The sequence below is a fragment of the Meles meles genome, chromosome 4, assembly GCF_922984935.1.
Source record: "Meles meles chromosome 4, mMelMel3.1 paternal haplotype, whole genome shotgun sequence".
NCBI lineage: Eukaryota > Metazoa > Chordata > Mammalia > Carnivora > Mustelidae > Meles > Meles meles.
In genome coordinates, this window is record NC_060069.1 from 3,264,984 (window position 1) to 3,279,964 (window position 14,981).

The 14,981-nt window shown below is 51.8% G+C and overlaps 1 protein-coding gene across 5 annotated transcripts in view; it reads right to left on the reverse strand.

The window, feature by feature from the left end:
• Nucleotides 1-14,981, reverse strand: part of ESYT3 (extended synaptotagmin 3) — a 47,411-nt gene that overhangs the window by 24,792 nt on the left and 7,638 nt on the right. For all 5 annotated transcript variants that reach the window (XR_006817943.1, XM_046001368.1, XM_046001366.1 and 2 more), the window contains exons 2-6: nt 7,043-7,084; nt 5,140-5,274; nt 2,250-2,326; nt 707-773; nt 54-143 (exon numbers count right to left, since the gene is read on the reverse strand). Coding sequence is in view for 4 of the 5 variants with exons in the window: in XM_046001368.1 (XP_045857324.1) it covers nt 54-143; nt 707-773; nt 2,250-2,326; nt 5,140-5,274; nt 7,043-7,084 (411 nt within the window). In the remaining variant the exon portion in view is untranslated. The remainder of the gene's footprint in view (nt 1-53; nt 144-706; nt 774-2,249; nt 2,327-5,139; nt 5,275-7,042; nt 7,085-14,981) is intronic.

Genomic DNA, 14,981 nt, shown 5'->3' on the forward strand with positions numbered 1-14,981 from the left:
GCAGGCGAGTGCTTACTCCCCAAAACAGGCCTAGGTCTCTCCTTGGCACCCACCGGCTTTTGAAGGAAGAACACGGTCACAGCTCCCACGAAGGGCTTGTCCACCAGGAGGGGCTCCAAGATGACCCGCAGCGTGCCCTGCAACTGGACGGGCACAGAGGACGCACGCAGGACCCCAGCCTTTCCCTGCACCTGCTGTACTCAGCCGAGGCCACCTGTCTTGCTCATGCCAGCCCCAAATGTCAGGGCCACCTCAGGGGACAGAACCCTGCGCTAGCCGCCCCTGCCATCCACTAGTGCACCAGCCTGAGGGGCCTGCGGCCCTGCCCCAATCCCCAGCCAGCCCAGCCAGGCAGGCCCTGGTGCCGGTACCCCACCTCTGCCGTAAGCTCTTTCCCCTTCCTCCGTCCACCTAGTTTCTAAGCACACATCACTACATCACTCCGTATAGAGAACCTCTCCCTTCCCTGGGCAGCTCCTGTCCCCTGGGGACTCTTACAGAGGCAGGTGTGGGGCCAGGGCGCCAAGCGGAAGGTTGGTAAAGCCCAGTCGCCACTTTCTGGCCGTGTGACCTCAGGCCTGGAGTCTCTGGATGGTGATCAGCCGTGTGTGCTGTCCTCCCCTTCCCTGCTGCCTGCGCCAGTGTGAGCCTGCTTCCCCCTGCCCAGCCTCCTGCCCCAGGGGCAGCGCCACCAGGTCCCACATACCTGAACCCCGTTCACGCCGGCCTGCATCTTCTGCAGCTCTGCGCTGATCTCACAGTCCCCGATGTAGCTGAACGTGGGGAGGCAGAAGGAAGGCCGGGAGGAGGGGCAGGTCCAGCAGTCAGAGAGACCCGGAAACTGGCCCAGGGCCACACAGCCCAAGCTCAGGCAGCCAGTCACCAACCCTGAGCCCAGCACCACCTGGCTATGGCCTCCCCCAAAGCCTGAGCTGGCTGAGAAGCTACGTGGGTACCAGATGACCCCGGTGGATCTGCTGGCAGAGCCTTGGAGCCAGGCGTGCCCAATAACCACCATCCTCACGCAGCCCCAGATGGGGACAGGTATTCCCAGAGCTGACTCCTGTCTACCCGATAAGCTCTCAGTGCCAGCCTCTGGGCTATGAAAATAAGACACTGGAGAGGAATGCAACATTCTGGCACTTTCAGAGTCAATCACTGGTCCTTTGTTTATTTATTTACTTATTTAACTGATTTATTTTAGAGAGAGAGAACAAGTGAGTACATGGGGGAAGGGCAGAGTGAGAGAATCTTCAAGCAGGGACTGAGCACACAGCTGGATGCCATCACCCTTGAAAAAATAACCTAAGCCAAAACAGAGCCGGACTCTCATCTGACTGCGCCACCCATGCACCCCTAATCCTTGCTCCTTTAAAGCAAAATTAAAACCTTACCACCTCCAGGAAGACTTCCTAGATTGAATGTCCCTTCTCTCAGACTCCAGCTTGCTACAAACATCATTCAGAAGAGGTACGTTTGCGCAACCTACTGAACTACACACAAGGATGTGTCTTTGCATCCTTGTTTTCCTGGCGCACCAGAGTCCAGTTCTCGCACGGAACTCACAGGCTGTGCTCAGAGCTCCCTGGGCCTTACCACAAGTCCCCACATCTTCTTGTCATACTTGCTCCCTCTTTCTACATCCTCTTTAAGGCAGCTGGTCTGAGCATCCAGGTGACTAGCCCTGACTTCCAAGAAAGCTCTGCTGCCTGGGCCTTGGCATCCAAGAGCCTGCCTGGTGCCGATTCTTTTTTTTTTTTTTTTTTTAAGATTTTATTTATTTATTTGACAGAGAGAGCTCACAAGTAGGCAGAGAGGCAGGCAGAAAGAGTGAGAGGGAAGCAGGCTCCCCGCCGAGCAGAGAGCCTGATGTGGGACTCGATCCCAGGACCCTGAGATCATGACCTGAGCCGAAGGCAGCGGCTTAATCCACTGAGCCACCCAGGCGCCCCCCTGGTGCCGATTCTTATGGGAGAATCTGGGCCTGACCTGAGGGGTCAACCAGCAGTGGCTTCCCTGGGACTGTCCATTCTCCTGATACTCTTCCTTGTCCCAAGCAGGGACCCTGTGCTCCTGCCCAGGGTTGGGTGTGCGTTTGTGTGTGTGTGTGTGTGTGTGTGTATGCGTGCAGTGAGGCGCTTTCCCACCCCGAATCAGAACATAACTACACTACTCCATCTTCAAGCTGGCTGTTCTCACCCGGCATCCCCCGCACCCTGCACCTGGTCTGCATGGGCAAGTCGGCTTACCATATCTGCAGGTCCAGAACCACCCGTCTCCGGTTGCACTGGTTAGTGTGTGCCTTGACGCCGTTAACACGGGGGCACTGGAAGAGATCCATAGGGACGGGTGAGCAGGGATCTCGCAGCAAGGGGTGGCTGCTGGCCCCCGCGCACTGGGCTTTGGCTGCGACAACATGACCACAATTCTGGGATGGGGCACAAATAGAGAAATTCACACTGTGGCCTGTGTGTCCTCGGACCTATGATACCTCCCTCCCTAGAATGTGCACCCTTCCTTCTCTCCCTCTCCTACCACAGATATTTACAGAGTACCCACTCTGTGCCAGGCACGGGACCGAGAACAAGATAAGGAGCAAGCAGGCTGAGCCTCCCCTCGTGGGTTGGAAGCCCAGCAGAGGAGACAATGGTGGGGGAGGGCATGAGGAGGTGCAGTCCCTGCTGTCACAGGGGGGTTGGGGGACTTCAGGAGTACCTCCCTTGGGGCAGACCAGGGTTAGAGAAGGTTTTTGGAAGAGGTGGCATTTAAATAGTTCTGGCCTATGAGTAGGAGTTGGCCCCCCAAGGGCAAGAGAAGAAGGCTGGGTCCATAGCTCAGGGGAGCTGACCCTAGAAATTAAAGTATCCCACACCAGGGCCGAGGGCTGAGCTCCCAGGGGATCTCCCCCACCCCGCTTCTCTCTTTGCCTCCCGTCAGGAGGCTAGCGGGCACTGGGGTGGGCTCTGGTTAGTATTCACCAAGAATAAAAGAGAAATATCATTTGAATTCGAGTTACATGCATGCTGAAATAATTAGGGGTGGAGGCCACTAACGTTTGCAATCTAGTTTAAAATACATCTAAAAAAGATGAGGAGGAAAAATAGAGGTGTGGATATGCGCTAAAGCAAATATCGCAAAAGGCTAGCGGCTACGCAGTCCAAACGGTCCACAGCATGATACCGGCACATCTTCTGCAGGTCTGAGATTTTCACAATGAAATGTTGGAGAAAAAAAAATCAATCATACTAGAGAAGATTCCATTATCTATTCTCTCCTTAGAAAGTGACATTTACAGGGCACCTGGGTGGCTCAGTCGGTTAAGTGTCTGCCTTTGGCCTCAGGTCATGGTCCCAGGGTGCTGGGATCAAGCTTCACATTAGGCTCCGTGCTCAGCGGGGAGCCCGCTCCTCCCTCTCCCTTTACTTCTGTGTGCAGGAGCTCGGAGCTCTCTCGCGCCAAGTAAACAAATAAAGTCTTAAAAAAAAAAAAAGTGACATTTACAAACGCATTGTCACATGAAAAGCTTATCAAAAAGCACAGAGGCCACAGATTCAGGGGCAAAAAGTGTTACAGGGACATCTGGAGCAGTTAATCAAAATCATCACGTGGTTTCCCCCGACCTTGTGCTATGTGTGATAGGTCAGCTTTTTTAAGTGCTTAATTTTCTGTGGTTTATTTTCCCGTTCTTTCTCATATTTACTTAATATTCACTTCTGTCCTGGTTTTACATTTTAAATTTTATGTTCTTTTTCTTTCAGAGGGTCCCCCAATCACAGGAGCTTCAGGCCGCATGGCACCTGGCTGTACACTGGCCTCCAAGGCCTACCAAGGCCTCGATGGTAAAGACCCAGAAAAGCCAGCGGCAGCCTGGGGAGGAGGCCGGGGTGCTGTAAGGGACGGCCCGCAGCCTGGGGCCACTGTGGGGCCTGCTTCTGCTGTGGTGAGGGACGGCTTCCCAGCAGCACCACCTCCCACAGGCGCCAGGCTCTGCTCCACAGAGGTCCACCCACTGCTTAGCTCCTAGCCTGCTGAGTCCAAATGAGGGATCAGACAGCAACCCCTCCCAGCAGTCCTCCCAGATGACCACAGCCCCTGCACCCCTCCACTCCCGAGTTCATGCATTCCTCCAGCATGGTGAATACACTGCCATGGGGTGGCCGACCAGTTTGGGTGTCCGTCTCCATAACAGGACACTGACCTTCCCAAAGGCAGGGGCACAAGTCACACCCATTTCTGCCTACAGAGCCTTGCATATAGCCATGCTCTGTAAGCGGACATGAATGAAGCAGGGAATGAATAAAGGAACTCCTAGATGCCGAGACAGACCAGTCCTGGCCGAGTCTGAGAGGCACAGACCAGAATCTCCAGGGGTCAGGCACGCCCGCTGCGCTCCCCACTCAGGCAGCTAGTGGGGCAGCCTGACCTGTGCCCTGACACCTGCCCGTCCCCCAGCAGGCCAGATGCCAATGCGAGGACATCAGGCAGTTCTCTGCCTGTGGGAGGCAGCTCTCCTTAGGTAAGCCCATGCCCAACGTGGAGCTCAAACTCACAACCCCGAGATCAAGAGGCACATGCTCTACCGACCGAGCCAGACGGCAAAAACAAGACGCACCGGTGGGGCAGCAGAAGGGGGAAGTGGGGAACTCGACAGCAGGGAGAGACAGGACACTGGGTGTGACAAACGCGAACTTCTTCTATCCCGGGTCGCCCGTCGCTTCACAGAACTAGCGCCGGGCTTGGGATGCTAACGAACAGAATCGATCGCCTGGTAGAGAACTCTCCCCTACCTTGGGGCACTGTCTCCCCCTGTGGAAATCTGTTCTTCCTCGCTGATGCCTCAGCAAGCAGGACTTGGACATCTTCATATCTGGCTGGCTTCTCCTGCGCGGCATGTTTTCCAGATTTGGCTCAAGAAAAGTGGACTCGTTTCCCACCTTTCCTCTTTGTTCTAACCCAGGCTCCCTTTGCACCCGCAGAGGTGGCAGTGCTGGCCTTGGAGGAATGGGGTCTACACTTAGGCTGAGAGGCTGAAAAGTGCAGGTGGGGAGGTCCCCTGGGGTGTTTTCAGGCAGGCAGGGTCTGGGACAGAGAAAAGACTGCATGGCCGATCCAGGCTCCGCCTCCTGAGACATCACCCACCTTTTGTCCGAAGTAGAGCTTGGTGAAGGTGAAGGTCCTCAGGTGGATGCTCTTCTCCCGGATCTTGGGCTCAAGTTTCTCCCGGAACTTGTGTTCCATGATCATGCTCAGGTAGGGCCAGGTCTGAGAGATGATCTATGCCAAGAGGAGGCTCTTGGGGGTCAGGTCTGTTTCCCCCACCAAGACCCAGGCCTGCCCAGGACAACCTGACCCAGGCGTGGGGGTCCCGTGGCCCTCACGCTGCAGCACCCACAGGCCTGCCTGCCCCCCACTGACCCACCTATCCATCCATCTGTCCATCAGACATCGCATAACTCCAGCAGTGCTTCTCACACCTGCCCAGGCAGTGGCACCCCAAGATTTGGTGTTTTGCAGAGCACCGTGAAACAGTCACTAAACTTAGTATTATGAAACTTCTGGTTCTGTGCTAAAACAGAAGCTATCAAGGGCAACGCTGTGGTGTAATCAAGAAGTAGCAGGTGCCCAGGGGAGGGGGGCGGGGAAGAGACGTGGGGAGGGGGGTTGCCAGTGAGGGGTATGAAGGGAGCAGCAGTGGCAGTTCTGTCTGGGGCAAAGTCTTCTCAGCTTCCTTCTCCTGGACCTGGGTCATAGTTCACAGATGCACCTTGCATTCCCCAGACCCATCATGAGAGGAGCCTGAGGCAGTGATGTTTCAGGGCTCTACAACTCCCATCTCTCTTAAGGGCCACCTTAGGGGCTGGTCCCATCTTTCTGACTCCCGGCTTCGTGGTCTGCCGAGTGCATCTTGAGCACAAAGCTCTTTGGGACACAAGTGGTGCCGCCATGTGGGGTCCGTCTACACAGCTGTTTCCCCATCCATGCCCTGAGCAGACGGCAGGAGCCTGGTCCAACCAGTCGCAAGTCCCCAGCACCTTGTGTGAGACTCAGTGTCAGTGCAAGAAAGGACAGAGCACACAAGCGCACCGTGAGCTGGCGGACACACAGCAGGAAGAACAAGGTCTGTCCCAGAGGCCCCGGGCCCTGCGTCAGTCCACAGAAACCAGGTGACTCTGAAAGGAGCAGCCCACTTCCTCCAACTTCTGTCTGCCGGCTGCGAGCAGTTTCTGATCCACGTGGCAATGACAGATCTGGGAACACGAGACTATCAGCCTTGGCTCAAAAACCATCAGAAAGTCCTTTTTCATACCTAAACTCAAGTCATTCCTGCTATGGACTTTTCCAACCAGAACAGAGGCAAGGTCTCTATAGAGAAAGTCCTGACTCAGGATACCTGAGGGGGTGGGAAGGTACTGGAGTCTCCACATCTAGGAGACAGTTTGGGGCACATCCGGCAGGGGCCAGACTCTGTTTCCTCATCTGTAAGAAAAGGCCAGACCTGGAGTCGCAGAGCCAGGCCCGAGGACGTGAGCGGCAGGATCCAACAGTGGTCATACTGAGGATGAGTGTTCCCGACCTCTGGGCCCTGTGGCGCTTTCATTACCTGACGGATCCTCACAACCTCCCAAGGCAGGGACCATGATCATTGCCCACGCACAGGTGAGGCACCGGCTCTGAAAGGCTAGGCACCCTGCGGGAGGGTGCCGAGTCCGCAGAGGCAGGTCCGGGCTGGCCACCGGCAAAGGGCAGCTGCACTGGGCACCGCCCTCCTCTCCAGGAAAGCCCTGACCCTGGCCGCCTGCCCGGGCTGCATTCTTCTCTACTTCCTCGGGTCTTCTAACATTTCTGCTCTGCCGGAGCATTACTTTCACACTCAAGAAAGGTGTCTGTTTTAAAGAGTCCCTGGCGAGGAGAAGAACCCCGAGGCTTACTGCCAACAGGCCTTTGTGGCACAGCTCCCATCCAGGGTGGGGTCACTGAGCCCAGGGGGACCAAGGGGACCAGGCCCAGGGGGCCAGCCCCGTCAGGCCCGCTTCAGCCTTACCTTGTTGGCCCACTCGACCCGCTCCACATCCGGGAAGTGGATCTAGGGAACAGAAGGCGCGAGGGTAAGTCAGACTCGGCCCCTGCCTCCGCCCGACCCCAGACCCTGCCCCGCAGCCAGCGTTCCCGCTCCCACCCCACGTTTGCCTCTGCTCTGCCTCCCCGCCCCCGCTCAGCGCCAGCTGGGCACCGACCAGGAGACTCCGCCAGCCCTGCCCTGGGGCGCACCGTCCGGTGGGGCAGGCGACAAGGGGCCAGACCACACCAATGGCGCCCCGAGGCTCGCGTGGGCCGTTCCGCCGACTGAGCCCAGCAGCCCGCAGGCTGGAAGGGCGGGGCCGGAACTCTTTGCTTATGCAAATAAGCCCCGCCTTCTGGGGGAGGAAACCTGGAACCCCACCCGGCTTGGCTCCTCCCCTCTTCCGTCCTTAGTCTTTTAATGACCCGAGTAATCGTGGCCTCTGGAGAAAAATGAAAAACTGTAGGTGAGCAGAAGGAAAGACTTTTTTTTTTTTTTTTTAAGATTTCACTTACTTATTTGACAGAGATCATAAATAGGCAGAGAGGCAGGCGGAGGGGGGGGGCAGGCTCCCCACTGAGCAGAGAGCCAGAAGCGGGGCTCGATCCCCGGATTCCGGGATGGTGACCCCAGCCGAAGGCAGAGGCTTTAACCCACTGAGCCACCCAGGCGCCCCAAAGGCATTTTTATCGGAGAGTGCTGAGTGACGCCATTAGCAGGTAGCTGCGTCTGCTTCCAGCCTCCTGCAGAAAGAAGCATACGTAGTTTTCACAGAAATTGAGGTCAGTGTTCGGCTGTCTGCTTTTTTCACTTAGCGGCAGGTAGGATGGTGGTGATTCCTAAGGTAACAACTGCCAATCTGAAAGGCTGAAAAGGGGATCATGCTGTTTGCCTAGGCAACAGGGGAATGGGGAGCCCCCCTACTCTGCGGGCCAGATCCTGTCCTCACACAGGGAGCTTCCTTCAAGTCACAGCCCCCAGCCACATCCCTGGGTTGCCTGGCAGGGGGGCAGGCTGCACGGGGCGGAGGGTTGGAGGGGGTGACAATCCGATCAGCTAACCTTTGCATGACCCGATTCTGACGGTTCTGAACCCCTTCCCTGCCAGAGTCTCAGTCTCCACCAGTATCTGCTGAGATTCTCATAGACACCCCCAGCCCAACCCCCAAGGTTTTCAGGGACAAACGGGCAAGACCGTATTGGTGCCTGACACAAAACATGACCAGTAAAATGGCAGCAATGGCCATTTCTGTTGCCAAGTCCTCAGAGCACAGGCCAACTCAGGATCACATTCATGGTGGGCAGAGGACCTCCCAAGGTCAGGAAAGGAAACATGTCCATGTGGTTCACACACCTAGTGCACACCAGGCCTTGGGGTAGCTCTGGGGGTGCCCTGAGGGCCCAAACATGACCCTGGCATAGAACAGGAGTATAGAGTAATTTAATTCCTTTAGGAATCTGACTTTTTAAAAAAAGATTTGGAGTGGCAAGAAGGGGCTGAGGGAGAGAGGGAGGAAGAGAGAATCCTAAGCAGACTCTCCGCTGAGTGTGGAACCCAGTGCAGAGCTACATGTCATGACCCTGAGATCATGACCGGAGCCGATATCAAGGGTGGGTGGCTTAACTGACTGAGCTACCCAGATGCCCCTTAGGAGCTGTTTTGTTGTTTTTTTTTTTAAAAGATTTATTTATTTGACAGATAGAGATCACAAGTAGGCAGAGAGGCAGGCAGAGAGAGAGAGAGAGGAAGAAGCAGGCTGGAGCAAAGAGCTGGATGTGGGGCTCGATCCCAGGACCCTGGGATCATGACCCAAGCTGAAAGCAGAGGCTTTAACTCACTGAGCCACCCAGGCGCCCCTTAGGAGCAGTTTTTAACAGCCTTGAGAAGTAAGAGAAGCCCAGTGCTTCTGGGACTCCCAGAACATCAAGCCCTTCTCCCAGCTTCAGTTTCCCTAGTTCTGGACAATGATACATACTCACTCAAAGAAACATCTAATATTCCCAAGTGCTAAAGGAAAATCACTGCCTGGTTCCCAGAGGGGGAGGTGGCCCAGTCCATTGGAACAGAAGGGAAAGAGGGGAAAGGGATCTGGGGGAAGTGGGCAGGAACTCCGGCAGGCCCATCCAGTTCATTGGGGAGCAGCAGCCTATTCACCAGACACTCCCTGCTGCTGCCGCCCTGGGTTAGGTCCTGAGCCCATACCAAGCAAGGGGAGCTGAGGCCTTTCATTGCTCCCTATCACACCTCCCAGCACTAACATAACAACTCCATGTGGGGCTGAAACTGACATCCCCATTCCTCTCTGATTGCTCTATTCGTCACCATCTTCAACTTCACCTCTTCCAGGAAGCCTTTCCTGATCTCTCAAGTCAGAGATAGGTATCCCTACTAGGTATCTGCCGGTTCTCCATTGCAGCTTTTAATAGACCTCATTAGAGTTGCTAGGTCTTACTGCCTGCCTCCTTACTAGCCTGCAAGCTCTAGTGGACTGACTCAGACTTGTTCCCTATTAGTGCCTGACCCTGGCATATGACTATCTTAATAAATATTTGTGGAATGAATGAACGCATAAATGAATGCAATCTTCTCGCCTTCCAACAGCACCCAGGCTGGTAAAGGAAGCAGGCAATTAACAGACCATTCCAGTACAGGATCATACCAAGGTGCAGGGAGTGGGACCCTCACAGAGGAGAAAGGTGGGCTTTCCCTGGCACCCTTGTGCCTCTTCTGCCCAAGCCAGCTGGCTGGACCCCTCCCTCTCCTCTTTCTATCCTGACCACTGTACTCCCATCCTGCCCTGGGGCACACCTGATATGTATATCCCCTCCACCTCCTACCCCACCTCTCCAGGGGAGGACCCAGGGGGAGGTTCTGCACCCCTGGGAGCTAGTTCTGATCTCCTGCACCCTGGAAAAGTGATCCAGCCTGGCAGGTCCTACCCTGGCCACACTTGGGAGCCAGTCAGACTCCCAGACTCAGATTCCTGAGCTGCATTTCACACCTACTGAATCAGAGTGTTTCCAGGTGGGGTCTTGCAATTTATTTTTAACCAGCTCCCGGCACGATTCTGGAGATCCGGCAGAGTTGGTTGTGAAATATCAATGACCAGCCCAGCCCTTGCATTAGAGTGGCCCACACTCACACTGACTGTGTGGGCAGCAGCGGAGTGCCCGGGGCCCGCACTGTTTTCATGTTCTCTTGGCCAGCCACACTAGTGTTTGAGGCTCCTTGCTAAGAGACTCCTCTGGAGAAGGAGTCTGAATGCCCTGATGAGAGCAATTCAGGCCAAGAAAATAAGGGATCATCAAGTCAGCCTCTTCGGCCTCAGGCAACCTACCGGCTCCCCTCTGCCTGAATCTCAGCACGTCAGGATTCCCCAGTGAGCCAAATCCTGAGCCAGGCCGCCTTCCCTGTGACTGCGGCAGAGTAGGTCCTGGGCCAGGGAGTGACATCAGAGAGGCAGACACTTACTCAGCCCCAATGCTCCCTGGAGACCAAAGAGTCTTTTTGTCCAGTATAATTGGCCTTTGAAAACAATCTTTCCCTACTTCAAATTCTCGAAGTTATTCCATGTTTTTAGCTTTGTACTTAGGTCTTCAATCTCTCTCAAAGTTTCATAGCAGGGAAGATAGGCATAGAATTTCATTCCTCTCCAGACTCTCACTAAGACAATTTTTTAATAACACATATCCCCCCACCAAAAAAAATTCCGTCTTTCCTCCTGATTTGTGAAGCAACTTTTCTCCTAGGTCAGCTTCTCATGTGTACCCTGGTGTGTTTCTGGACTTGGCAATGAACACCATGGTCTGAGTGCCTGTTTCCTGCCCGCACCACACCATACTGATCACTGTAGCTTTGCAGCATGACCCAGGGTAGGGGGAATCCTCTCTGCTGGCTTTTCTTTTCCAAACCAACTTAGCTAATAGTATTTATGTTTCCAAAATGAATTTTAGAATCTTGTCCATCTTCCCTCCAATAATCCTCCTGGGATTTTGATTGGAATATTTTAAAATTTATACATTTGTGGATACAGATAGCTTTACGATATTAAGTTTTGCATCCACGAACAGAATATTTCCCTTTATTAACTTACATCTGGTTGTATTCACATTTAAGATCATAAGTCTTAATAAAAACCCCATTTTTTGTTAGATTACTTAGGGGGTTTTATGGTTATCAAAATGGTATTTTGTTTTCTGTGCAACTTTGTTGAAAATTGTTGTTGGTTCTAATTGTTCATTATATAATCTCGAATAACCTTTTTTCCCCTTATCCTTATCCTTCTTATTTCTCTTAAGTTTGTCTTCATTGGCCAAGCCCTCTGGTACCACACCAGACAGTGGCGGTGAGAGCAAGCAGCTCTATTTTGTTCCTGACATCAAACAGAAGTTTTCCCATGAAGCATGCTTTTCGCTGTAGATTTTTAGAGGCCAGCTTCTATCAGATTGAGGATGTTCTTTTCAATAGCTAAATTCCCAAGAGCTTTCGTTAGAAATGGTATTGAGGGACACCTGGGTGGCTCAGTGGGTTAAGCCTCTGCCTTCAGCTCAGGTCATGATCTCAGGGTCCTGGGATCGAGTCCCACATCGGGCTCTCTGCTCAGCAGGGAGCCTTTCCCCTCTCCCTCTGCTGCTCCCCCTGCTTGTGCTCGCTCTCCTCTCACTCTCTGTCAAATAAATAACTTCTTTAAAAAAAAGAAAAGAAAAGAAGTGGGTATTGAACTACATTCAACACTTTCTCTTATCTATTGAGATGATCGTGTTATTTTTCCCTTTTGTCCATTAAGGTGGCCAACTTAAGTGATTTCTTTACAAAACAAAACTATCTCTAGTTCTTGGGAGAAGCCCCATTTGAAGCAGTACATTTAGTTAGCCTGACATCACATTTAGGTTTTATACACTCACGATTCAAAGTGATATCTACAATTTTTGTTTTTGTATAATCCATATCTAGTTTTGGTATAAAGATTTTACAATAAATTATAACACTAGTGATAAAGCTTTTCCATATCCTGTTTTCTGAAACAACCTGTACATAATGGGAATTATCCAATTAGTGAAGTTTAGTATAAACTTACTTAGGTATAAAGCCATCCTAGCCTGAGGCTTTTGGAGTGGGAAATTACCCCTTCTCTCTTCAGTGCTTAATGGGGTATTCAGGGTCTCCTTGTCTCTTGTTGTGGTAATCTGGGCATTTCTAGAAACGTACCTAGTTCATCTAGGTTTTCAGATATACTGATATATATCTGTCTATAATATTTTATTATTTTTTAATCTGCTTTATCTGTAGTTATTTCTGCGTTTTCATTCCAGATTTTATTTTCATCTTTTTCTATTCATAGATCAAGCTCGACGAAGGTTTTGCCCATCTAATCTTTTCAGAGAACTAACTTTAGTTGCAATTCTTCCTCTCTACATTTACAATCAAAATTTTTGTTCATTTTCACGATTATATGTATTGATTCTTTCTCTATTCCTTTGATCTAAATCTGTTGCTCTTTTGTGTTCTTAGAGTTGAAGAATTTATTTCAGTTTTTGGTTTATTCAAATTCAAACATAAATTCACCTATGATGTTTACCACTGTATTTTCATCATTATTCAGCTCCCTGTCTTTTCATAATTTCTATTATGACTACCTTTCAAACAATGATTTTTAAATAGTGATATTTTAAAATATGTAGACATATGAGATTTCTAAGGCTATTTATTGTTTTCTGATTCCTTTTCTTTATGGTCTGCACCATCTGTAGGATAGCAATCCACTGGAATATACTGATAATTCCTTTGTGACCTACTACATGATTAATTCCTGTGGCTACTCCATATATGATCAAGTTATTAATCACATCCTTTGTAGAAAAAAAAAATCATGCCCTTCCAATATTCTTTATCCTTGTTTCCTCTTTGTCTACTTACTTGATGTATCGTTTTCAGAGAGGAACGTGTTAGAATTGCCAAGCCCAGCTATGGATTTATCTACCTCTCTGTGCAGTTCTCTTGGGCTGTTGGTTTACATTTCAGGTTTATTTTATGCAGCACATACATGTCCATGATTGCTGTGTTACATTTTTCATGCTATATGCTATAACATCCTGGTCTTTAGGATGTATCCAAGTGACATTCTATTTTGTCTAATATGAAAATTGCCACTCTCCCTTACTTTTGTTTCAGATTTGCCCAGTTGTATCTTTTTCCACCCTATTTTCAACCTTTTTTGGTTCGTGTTATCTCAAGTCACTTAAAAGTCACCTTAATCCCTTACCAGCCCCATTGCACAGATGAGGAAAGTAAGGCTCAGAAGCGTTGCTCATAGTCACCAGCTATGGAGTCCAGAGCTGAGACACAGCCCCAGGTCCGTCTCACCACCAAGTCTGTACTTTGGCAGCCAGCCGCTCTCACTCCTCTTAAAACCTTATCGACGACTGTGTTTTCCTCTTCCTCAGAAAGTCTAATTTAGCAGACGATTGCCTCATGATACCCGAGTCTTCACTGGTACACCATGCTTTATAGTTTACAAAGGACATTCTACAGATACTTTCCTGTCACCTTCCTAATACTCCATAAGGTGCCCAGCAAAGGCACAAGCATCCCCATTTTACAGATGAGGAGAGGCTCAGAGACCAGCTGGTACTGGCCCAGATCACCCAGGTGACCGGGACTCACATTTCACCTGCATACAAGTTGAGCCCAGCCTACAAACTTTTTCTCCCCGCCCCCTGCACCGGAAGTGTCAGCATGTGAGGGCCACATCTTAGTGTCAAAGTATTCCTTGTGCGTTTAGAAGTTCACCTCTGACAGCCTCGGTTTTCTCATCCACAAGATGGGTACAATGCTGCCAGTTTCACAGAGTCCCTGAGATGAGTAAATAAGACAATGCATGTGTGGTGCTCGCTCCCCTCCCTGGCTCAGTACAAATGCTCCAGAAGTGGTGACTGTTGTTGGCAGTTGTCAGATGCCCGAGATGCAGACACTCAGCCACCTCTGTCCTCAGGTACATGACAAGAACCATGTGCCCTGGGCTATGTGTCCAGCTCTGTCTGATCCAAAGTCCTGTAAATTGTCTATGGGATCTCCAGATGCCTGTGGCTCAGCGCTTTGGGAAGCCACAGAGAAGGGAGAAAATGAGAGAACACAGTGAAGGTGCCCGAGGCTGGAGAAGGACGGCAGTAGGGCGTTGTTTTCTTAGCCTCTGCTGATTGGCTGAGGGGTGCCCCGCAGACAGCCTGGGGCCAATGCCCGTGAGGCACCTGCACGAAACGGCCCAATGTGGGGAGGGCTCCACAGTGAGGCGTGGCAGAGGGACCTTATCAGAGCCTCTGTGCGCATCTTTCCTCCCTAAGCAAAGGAAGGGAAGGCAGAAAAAGACTGGAGGCCCCCGCTCAGGCTGAGTCCTGAAATCACTGAACTCTTGTTCCAATACCGCACAAGGCTGGGGATCCCTGAGACCAGCTGGAAGGGAGACACCCACAGCTCCTGGCAGTGCAAAGGGCCAGACTCGGGCAGGGGGTCTCAACCTTTCGTGTGTACAAGACCACCACCTGGAGAGCCCCTTAAAACGTGGATTCTTGGGGAGGGCCCTCAGAGATTCTGATCTAGGAACCTGAAGCCTTTGGGCAGGGGCCCGGAAGCTTTATCTTTAACCAGCTCCCTGGTTGTTCCGATAGAGGTGGTGGAGAGTGTGGGACAGCTTGTGCTCAGGGCTCGCTGGAGGACCTGCTCAGGCCCTGGAAGACCGTGGCTCCTCCACCCTCTGGGGCTCCTACTAGGGCTCCCAATCCACAGTCTGTGTCTCCAGCTGTCACTCTTGGGAGAATACCGCTTTGTCATCAAATTCTTACCAGCAGCTTATGGACCTCGATTCTTTTACAAAGGGAGTATCTTTTGTGCCACAATGAGCAAGGGGAGGCAAGAGCTAGCAGAT